Source organism: Geospiza fortis, unplaced genomic scaffold (assembly GCF_000277835.1).
Source record: "Geospiza fortis unplaced genomic scaffold, GeoFor_1.0 scaffold66, whole genome shotgun sequence".
NCBI lineage: Eukaryota > Metazoa > Chordata > Aves > Passeriformes > Thraupidae > Geospiza > Geospiza fortis.
Window position 1 is genome coordinate 3,465,945 of NW_005054312.1, and position 9,871 is coordinate 3,475,815.

Below are 9,871 nucleotides of genomic sequence, written 5' to 3' on the forward strand. Positions count from 1 at the left end.
GTCCCTTATGGTGCCTGTGCCCGCAGCTGGTGGCGGAGGAGAACGTGCGCGGCGTGCTCACCCTCACCGAGGACTACGAGACCCGGTTCCTCTGTTTTTCTCCCCAGGTGAGCCCCGGGATTGCTGTTGTATCCTCCCGCCCAGGTCTCTCGTCGCTGTCTGTCCCGGCACAGGTGAGGCTTTAGCCGCCTCCTGTCATCCCGGCAGCCACCGCCAAGTCCTGTGGCAGCAAAGCCGAGACCACTCGTACCTAAGCCGACTTCAAAAACGATGCGACAAACCCGGAAAACGCGAGCATGCGAGTGAACTGCAGCCGCAGTGGCAGGGAAAGACAGGGAGCATGGTAACCCGCACACATCACTGTACAGGACTGCCTTTGGGTTGGGAAGAGATCCCAACCTCCCTCTTTTCCTTTAGTTGAAACACACTTTTTCAGTCCCCTTTAACTACTACCTTTGATGACCAGGACTGAAGTTTTCGTACATCTGATTTGAAGGATTGATGTTCAAAGTCTCTTTACAGCTTTTCTGAATTTCCCAATTGTCTCAACATGTTCTGAGTTTCTTTCAGTAAAAAAAAAAAAAACAACCAAAAGTTCACTGACTGAATCTGCTATGTCTGTTACAGGAATGGGAGTCAATGGGAGTGGAGCAACTGCGTCTTAGCACTGTGGATCTAACTGGAGTCCCCACCTTGGAAAACCTGCACAAGGGCGTGGAGTTCATCCTGAGACACCGGGCCTGTGGTAACAGTGTCTATGTGCACTGCAAGGCAGGACGCTCCCGCAGTGCCACCATGGTGGCAGCATACTTAATTCAGGTCAGGAGTCTCTGCTAAATCGGGTGAATTTTCATTAAAAAATGGAAATAAAATGCAGACAACCTTTACAGTTTACTCTTGCTCAGGATGCCTGAGCATGTACAGGTTAATATTCCATGATTTGACAGAGCTTGGTCACCCATTTTAAGAGAGACCTCAAACTTACCTTGTTTTGAATGCAAATGCAAATTATGAATTATTCTGCTTTTCTTAATTCTTTCTGTAGAGGAACAAATTGAGGTGGGAATAACAAGTCACTCATGAACACAGGTTCACTTAGCAGATAAACATACGTTTTGTTGTTCATATCTTCTCCTTGGTTCACTGGAGTAGTGGTGAGCCTTCCTATTCTTTTCCATAAATACAATTCAGGATCAAGAGAACTGACTTGTCTTCTGAGTTCTTCTACCAACCCAACTGGGGAAGCCAGCACTAAGAACAAAATCCCACCTGTGGATTCTTCCCTTGCTGTTACTAAGCACTCCCTGGAAAATTTTCCATTACTGTTGAAAAGAAAACTTTCTCACTAAGTGCTAAAATGCGATGGGAGTACCAGTAGAATTTAAAAAAAAAAATTTAAAAAGCAAGCTGCATTTTTGCTCTGGTCTAGTGGGGCTAGGACTGGAAACTGTTCACAACATGAAGGAAGAGCGAGCAAGATGGAAAGTGGAGGGCCCAGGCAGCAATGATTCCTCTATAACTGAGGGACACATTTCATGAATGTGTGACTTGCAGGCCTCTCTGAGAAGAACATCAACTAAACCAAAGGGGCAAAGCAGCAGCAAACTTTCCAACACCTCTAATATTGCCTGTAGTCTCCAGGAGGGTTCCGTTAACTGGTGCAAGGATGGAATGGATTTTCACTTGCTGGGTTTCTGCCTTTTCAGCTGCATCACTGGAGCCCTCAGGAAGCAATAGAGGCCATTGCCAAGATTCGTCCCCACATCCTCATTCGACACAAGCAAGTCCAGGTCCTGGAGAAATTTCACAGGAACATGATCACTGGGACAACTGCATAGCTTAGTAAAAACAAATCAAAATCAGAATCAAAATCCTCATTCAGCTGCTATAAAAAAAGTTTTTATGATCTAACAAAAGCTTAAGGGTTTTCATTCCTGACAATCAATAAAGAACGTTTTACAGTAAAGGTGAAATAGGGCTGTTTCTTTCCTTATGGCTAATATCCTAGATCTCTTGGAGTCTCATAGTTCTTTTCCACACATCAGTGCTGAGCAGAACTGCAATCCACAAGAAGTTCAAAAATATTTGTATTTGAAGCAAAGAGAAAAAACCAAAATACTTTGTCTCAGTAGAGACTTTATTCAGATTCTTACCCAAAGGGTTACAGTGCCAACAGAGAGGGGTAGGAGGAAGTGGTCTTATTTCTGTCTTTTCACCAACACTATAATTACAGGTAGGGATTTCCTGTACAGTAAAGGAAGCCAGTGCTCTAAGAACAATCTCCCTCTTCTCTTTATACTAGGTGATGACAGAGCAGTAAGCAAGTACTCAGTTGGTTACCACTCCTCTAGGAGAAGTGCTGAATGTAACCTAAGGGTCCTGGGGTCAGTTCTGGAATCTGTCTGCCAGGCCCTCCTTCTGCAATAGGACACAGGAATGTTTAAATGGGGGCATCCCTGGGAGACAGAGTGCACGTCTAACTCTGTGACTGACACAGCAGCAACACGCAGTCTCCCAGGCAGTTAAAACTAGCAGTCTGGGCCAAGGAGAATGTTCTCCATATGCCACAGGATTTTTTAGTGGTGGATTGGTTCCAGGCTAAAATAGCCATTTGCTGCTGTTTGGGCCTCAAATGCAAGTAGCTTATCATCAAGGAATCAAAGTAATAATATTTAGTCCATCTGAAATCTAAGATACAACAGTTCAATACGGTTTCAATAGTGCTATGTAAAAGAATAGGCCCACAGTCAGAAAGCCTGTACTTCCTCTGCACAGGTACAGAGGATGGGGTCTTTACTGGATGTTATGAGCTTGTAGTAATTGGGACTGGTGCTGAAGGTCATAGGTGTAGCACAGCAAGACACTGTTGCTGTCTTTCTATCACTGGGCCTCTTTAGGCCAGGACAAACTGCAGGTTAGTGAGCAGCACTTTGATGCCACTTGTGACTGTTACAACAGAGGTGGCTGGGTTAAGTTTAAAAGTATTTGCATCGCCCTTTTTATAGCGGTCACGAAAGACATAGATGCTGCCATTGCAGCTGGCAATTTTCCAGAGGGATGGTACTGAGCTCCAGGCATCTGGGAGGCACAGCCGGGTGAAGCTATCCAACAGGGGATTGTAGCAGAGCAGCGAATCCCCCTCGGCCACAATGAACACCACATCCTTGTGCACAGCAGCGTGCATGCACCCTGCAAAAGGCAGTACGTATGGCTTCACGTGGCATTTCTCTGTGTTGGTATCATAGCACTGAATGAGCCGAGAGGGCTTGGTGAAGAAGTCTAAGTCATTCTCCTCCCCACCTAGCAGGTAAATGACACCATTAAGGTTCACCCCTGCAGCTCCAGAGACTGCCACTTCCAACTGGCTGGTCTCTGTCCAGACGTTGTCTCGTACTCTGTAATATATGACAGCATTAGAGAGAGTGTCCTGTAGAGTTTTCCCCCCCAGTGAATATATTGCATCTTTGCTTGGCACAGAGACAAGGGTGTGCTGAAGCCGGTCACGGGGCAGAGGAGCACACCATTCCCAATCTATAGTCGCATTGTTGCATTTCCACATGCGCCGTGGAATGGAGCCACCAACAACGTACAGGTCACTGCCATGCTTGCAGGCTGCGGTGATCTGGTGACACAGGCTGTTCTGGCCACTCACACTGATGGAGTCATCGTCAGCACAGTGCAGAGAGACAGCGAGGGAATGGGTACGTGATGACTCCTTTCCAATCAGGTAGATGTGAACGTTTTCTCCAATGACCTGAGTGAAAGTAGAAGTGTGTCAGCAGAATTAAATCTGTTCACACAAACATCAGTGATGCTCAAGACTGAATTTTTCAGTTTAGGACCCACCTGTAGGCCTGAGGTGTGTAACCTCCTGCCCAAGTCCTGCCACCCTAGAACATTCAGGATTCAGAGCCTCAAGGCCTTTTCAAAATACCATTCATATCTGACACAGTGAAATAGCCACAGATGTCACTGGAACTCAAGGGTTCACGGTTTAGGTAAGGGCCAGTTACATCACTGACAGAGTACAGTTGTTACAAGGGGAATGCCAAATATAGATTTCTGAACAGTTTATTTGGTAAATGAGGTGAAATAAGTTATTTGTAGTACTGCTCTAATCACCAGTGAAAGCAGCCTCAGGTTAAATGAAAAAAAAGCTGTCAGTGGGGTTGCTATTTATGACACTGAAAGTATCCTCTCACAAGCACCATGAATTTCAATGACATTTGTGTTTTGTGACTTTCAAGTCAGTCAGGTGAGCAGAATACCCTGCCCTGAGAAGTGTGAAACCAGCAAGTGCCACATCAGCCCCTGAACATAAGGTCTTTTTATACCTTCAGACTCGATCGCAGAGTCTCCGAAAAGCCTGCTCGCTCCTCCTTGTTGAAGTTTATCCAGGTTTCTATAGCAACTGTTGGATTCTGAGAACACGGAACGCCATCTGCAGTTCGGGAACAGAAAGGCATTTATGATGTCTAGACAAATGCGTATATACTCAGGAACACCCCTTTCCTGTGGTTGCCTCCCCCCACTCCCACCACAAAACCTACTTTCTAGAGATGAAAAATAGACAGAGGTGTTTATAGATTTTGTCAGGCATGATCAGCACTGCCAGCCAGCCAAATACATTAAATTAATTTGTCTAATTATAAGAAGACAGCTGCAGATCTTAAGCACTTTGGATGAGTTTCAGCAATCTATTCAGGAATCTGTGTCCAAGAGAAATAGGACACGAAAGAGAACTTACACGCTGTGTGACAATGACAAATACTTTCTTATTTAATAATTTAGGCAAAAAGATTCTGTTACTGAGAATCTCAGCACCTGCCTTTCTTTCTGGTTGGTCCTAGAAACCTGTCTAGCAAAAGTCATCTACAAAATACGTCTGAGCACTGTCAGGCAGCTGACCTTCATGACTGAACATCTGGTGTTGCTGCTATCTTCTTAACATTTGGAAATCCCCAATGAGCTACTAGAGCTTTTCTTAGCTGTGTGACAGTAGGAAACACTCCAGAGACTGCATCAGATTTAAGTCTCTTTCAAGACATAACTGGAAGTTTTGGTTAAACCACAAAGTCTTGCATCATCATCATCATCATCAGTACATTACCTAAAAGATTTTAGGTATTTCCTTCCAGTTTGAAAGCCAGCAATTATGCCTGTGTTCATTGAGAAGCTTCCCTATGAAGACTCTGATTTTGTAGTCTGTTCTCATGACAAACTCTGAATTCAATGATGCTGAAGGCACCAGACAAATTCCAATGCTTTTCTCTATAGTGGAAGGGAGCAGAAAAAGTGTGGCACAAAAGCAAGTATTTAAACTCTGTTTAAAAGGATTTGCATTAGCTAACCATCACATGTAGTGCTTAAATAGAAAAAAAATATTTTTGAAATTGGTCCTAGAGTGCAACAGAAGGTAAACTTAATAAATAACTATTTCATTAAATTAATTTTAATCCTTGCCACTAAAAGTTTCCTCTATTTAATTCCCCATTAACTAAATGAAGATGCAGGAAAGGCAAAATAAAAGGATTTTTCCTACCAGCAGTAGGAAGTATTTCAGATTTTAATCCATTTTATGAGCTAAGTTGTGGCAAAAATACTGAGTAATGTGATTCTACATATAAAAATAGATAATGCATGGAATAAAGTTATACTGAGCAATTGTTTTAATTTAGGACCACAAGTGCTAAAGTCCATAGTGCTAAAACTGTTTATGTGGAGTCCCTAGGAAATTAAATGTGATTGACCTCTACAGTTTTATTTCATGATTTTAGAGGTTTTTAAAATGAACTTGTGACATACTTTAAAAACTTTAGCTAGATAGTTATCAAAATTACTCTAAGTTTATCACAGTTTTTGACCTATCAGTACATCTACTCAATAGGTTTTTGAGTGTAAATTTCTTTAGATGCAATGAGATAATTTAATGCAGTATATGTAAAGACCCTCATATGCACAGTATCAATTCTAAAGGCTAGTTTAAGTCTTATGGATAGATTTGCCAGTGTTCCAAAGAAGCCAGTCGTGATAGGTTTATTTTTGCAACTGCACATAAAACACATGACACACAAAGTCTAGTTAGTTACTCAGTTACAAAGAGTAATTAAAAGCAAGAAAGAGGCACATTTGGATGTATGAGCTGCTCCTACGTTCTTGCTTCTTCTAGCAATGATACATAACTCAGAAGAATGGACTTGTGACTGCAGCTTCCTGGAGAGGTAAAAAGTACTGACTGTACCTACTAGGGCAGAAGATCTATAAGGATTGGTGGAAACTGGACTAAGTTGTTTATGTGTTGACATGTCCTTCACAACTCTGAGTAATGGCATCCATTACAGGGGAAGGCTATTACCTTTACAAGAAGGGCAATTACTGTACTACTCAAGATGTAACAATGCCTCTATTTCAGTCAGTTGAGTGCCTAAGTAATCGTAACAATTATATACAATTGTGAATAACACTAAAATAGTCTAAAATATGTGCTCATTCTTACAGATGTTGGGTTACTGCATTACTATGTTAAATGGTTATGAGCTAGAGGGATAAAAAATACTTTCATCAGATGCATATTTCTGTGTATTTGTTTCACTTTAATGCAAACAAAATTACAACAAATTGTTGGAATTGTGTTTAAAAATGTGTAACCCTTCTAACCTGTTGACTAAGGAAGTGCTGTGAATTTCCAGCATCCTGTATGTCCCTTTTCTATAGCTTAGATGTTTCGTGTCCAGTAACAATTAATAGTTTGGGGCTCTTTCTGATAAAGGTATCTAGAATGTTTTGCTCTGCCTTGCTTGGCTAAGTCTCTGAACAGACAGTGATTATGAAAATTTATATCTTTCCATCTATTTCATTCACTACCTGACCAGTCTCTGAAAGTCTCTTTCTGCATCCACATCATAGGCAGTTTCAAGAACTCCTTACCTGTAAGGATGTCTGTCAGCAGGCGGAGAGGCAGGTGTAGGAATTCCTCTGTCTCCTGCAGCTGAGACAAATGTGACTTTGCACAGTGTTTGGCAGCTGTGTAGAGCTCCATGTCACTGTGTTGATCTGCCAACCACATGACCTGCAGACAGTTTCTAACCTGCACCGTACGGGCCAGAAAACGGGAGCACTCTTCAAAAAGGGCAGTCAGCTGGTACATGTCTGCCACTTCATAGGTTTCCTGCAACTCCTCTGCCCTCAGCTTTACAGTTCCATGGTAAATATAGTCCACAAGGAGCTGAAAGACACTCTCACTAACATCCTGCAGCTCTATCACCCGGTTGTGGGCCTCCTTTAGGTTGGAAGTGAACATAGAACGAAAAAAGCAGCTCTGAGCTGAGAGGACCAAACGGTGCAGCTGGAATTCTTTGCCTTCCACTGATATTGTAACATCAGCAAAGAGCTCATCCTCCAAGCACAGTTTCATAATACCCTGGGCCACACGGCCCGAGTGGGAGCGGTCAGTGAAGGTGTAGTTCACAAAGTAGTTTTCTTCTGCAGAGGAGCCTCCAGTCTCTTCTGACGAGTCCATGGTGCTGCACAAATCAGACCTCCAGCAATCTGTAAAATCACAATAATTATACGGCTTTCTCTCACCACTAACAAGATTATGCAGTACTTCAGGGTACAGGGAAAAATCAAACATATTGGTAAGAGTCCAGCATATTTTAGACTTAACATAAATAGACTTAACACAAATAGCCAGAAACTTGTGCATGAGCTTCAGAATCTCAAACAGCAAATGAGATGTCATAATTAAAATTATAATATATACCAAACTTCCAGTACAGTGAACATCACATCCCAGCAGGGCTGGGAGACATGCATATCTTTTCACCACTCATTTCACTGACACAAAGAAATGCAGCAAGTTATTCAAGTGGAAAGTCCAGCAACTGCCCTAGGAAACTTGCAAAGCCAAAAAAAGCAGCAGCAGCAGCATAGCTGGACTAGATGTGAAAAGGATTACAGCATCATAATAAAAAAGAGCACAGACAGCAGTTCATATCATCAGGAGGTGTTAATTACTGTCAAAACCCAATGATGAATCTGTATCAAGATGCCCTTGTTTTTACCAAAAAGATGCACAAATATGTTGGCCTGACATAACCACCAGTCCTTCAAGCTAACCAAATGAGATAACTGATTATTGTGCTGTTTGTTAATGTGCCAGTCAACTTCAGCATGCAAAACAACATTTTAGATGTTATTAGAGACTGCTTCCCACATGGAAAGGGGATCAAAATTTTAAAGAAAACACCTCTTAGCAGGTACCATGGATCTTTGCAGTGCAGATCCAGGTAGTCTGTGGGTCAGAAAAGCTTCTGAAACACAGAAGGACTACTACAGCAAGGAGCTCTTTTTTACCATGGCTCTTGACAGCATTAAGAACATTTGCCTACCTGCATTCACCTTAGACTTATTTTTACAACTGAACTACCAGCCATGATGTCTAATATCAGAATTTTCTTCAATTAATAATGAACATTATTTCAAGAACAATGTTTCACAAAGATGTGATTTTTTTTCTACAGCAGATTCATAGCTACTCTTCCATGGTTTATCTTGTCAAGCATGCATTTTCTTACAATTACTCTGCTTTATCAGGAGGCCTCCAAAGTTCTTTGCTCAAATTCTGTTCATGGAAAGTAGTGTCTACATCCCTAACTGGCTGGACAAGTCCATCTCATCTCTGGTGATAGCCTGCCTTAATTATACTCTAATCTCAATTTTACAGTAGCTCTGGTCTGTCTGAAAAATACCTATACATTAGTCTATAAGAGACAGAGGAACTGCAGTCAGCAGAGAACACATCAGTACTATTTTTCCAGTTTTTCGACGTATGAGCCTGTCCTGCAAATTGGCTTCCACTTTGGTTAAAGCTCTTTATCCATACAGTCTTTATCCATAGGAACTTCAGCCCAGAATGCAGAAGAGACCACACAGAGCACAGGATATGGACAGATGAACTACTCGGCCCCTTGGCATGGCAGAACCAGCTGCCCACACTGCCCTGCACAACTCACAGAGGACTGATGCCAAGTCATGAAAGAAATGCCAAGAAGCAGCTAAAGACTACACAAATCTCACGTCTTCCTTGTAGACACCCAGACAAAGCTCCCCTTTGCACCCACAGTGTCTTGGCTATAAAGAAAGAGGCATGCAGGACAGTTCACTGTCCCATAAAGCCAAATCGTATGCTCCAAGCATTCCACAGGCCTAGCTGTCAGTGACAGTGGTTTAACCAACACCTAATACACCTCCTTCACAGAATCACGGAAGCACTTAAGTTGGAAAAATCCTCTGAGACCATCGATGCCAACCTATGGTTGAACACCACCACATCACCTAGACCATGGCGCTGAGTGCCACATCCAGTCTGAAACATCTCCAGGGACAGCAACACCACCACCAACTCCCTGGGCAGTCCATTCCAGTCTCTAATGATCCTTCCTGTGAAGAAATTCTTCCTAATGTCCAGTCTAAACCTCGCCTGCAGCTTAAGCCCCTGCTCTCTACCTGTCGCTGATTGCCTGGGAGAAGAGGCCAACCCCCAGCTGGCTACACCCTCTTTTCAGGCAGTTGGAGAGGGTGATAAGGTCAACATTAAACCTCCTTTTCTCCAGGCTAAACTAACACAGCTCCCTCAGCCGCTTCTCATAAGACCTGTGTTGCAGCTTCCTTCTTTCCTTGCTCCTGACAGAGTCGCGGATGCCACCGCGGCGCCCGGGATCGGGGAACCCCTAAGGACAACTGACAGCGACCCCGCAGTCCGGGGCGAGGAGAAGGCAGGAAGGGAGGCTGACCCTCGGAGAAACGCAGTCTCGCAGCAGGGCCGCGCTGACGCTGTGCAAGGCTCAGCGCTGGCTCAGCCCGGGGGCTG

General features: G+C 43.3%; 3 protein-coding genes across 3 annotated transcripts in view; 2 read left to right on the forward strand and 1 right to left on the reverse strand.

Moving 5' to 3' along the window:
• Positions 1-5: 5 nt before the first annotated feature.
• PTPMT1 (protein tyrosine phosphatase mitochondrial 1) lies at positions 6-2,110 on the forward strand (the record flags this gene model as incomplete). Its single annotated transcript, XM_031055808.1, has 3 exons — positions 6-107; positions 628-819; positions 1,707-2,110. Coding segments are annotated over 3 exons (426 nt in total), but the record flags the coding sequence as incomplete, so codon positions are not given.
• A 6-nt stretch (positions 2,111-2,116) lies between these two features.
• Positions 2,117-7,558, reverse strand: KBTBD4 (kelch repeat and BTB domain containing 4). The gene is made up of 3 exons (XM_005419468.3): positions 6,928-7,558; positions 4,335-4,441; positions 2,117-3,754 (listed from the first exon to the last, which is right to left on the reverse strand). Exons 1-3 carry the CDS (start codon positions 7,517-7,519, stop codon positions 2,894-2,896), a joined length of 1,560 nt encoding a protein of 519 aa, XP_005419525.2. The 5' UTR covers positions 7,520-7,558; the 3' UTR covers positions 2,117-2,893.
• Positions 7,559-9,461: 1,903 nt separating this feature from the next.
• NDUFS3 (NADH:ubiquinone oxidoreductase core subunit S3) overlaps positions 9,462-9,871 on the forward strand; it is a 6,052-nt gene continuing 5,642 nt past the window's right edge. The window contains exon 1 of the mRNA XM_014306375.2: positions 9,462-9,838. Within this exon, the coding sequence (XP_014161850.1) occupies positions 9,462-9,838 (377 nt within the window). The remainder of the gene's footprint in view (positions 9,839-9,871) is intronic.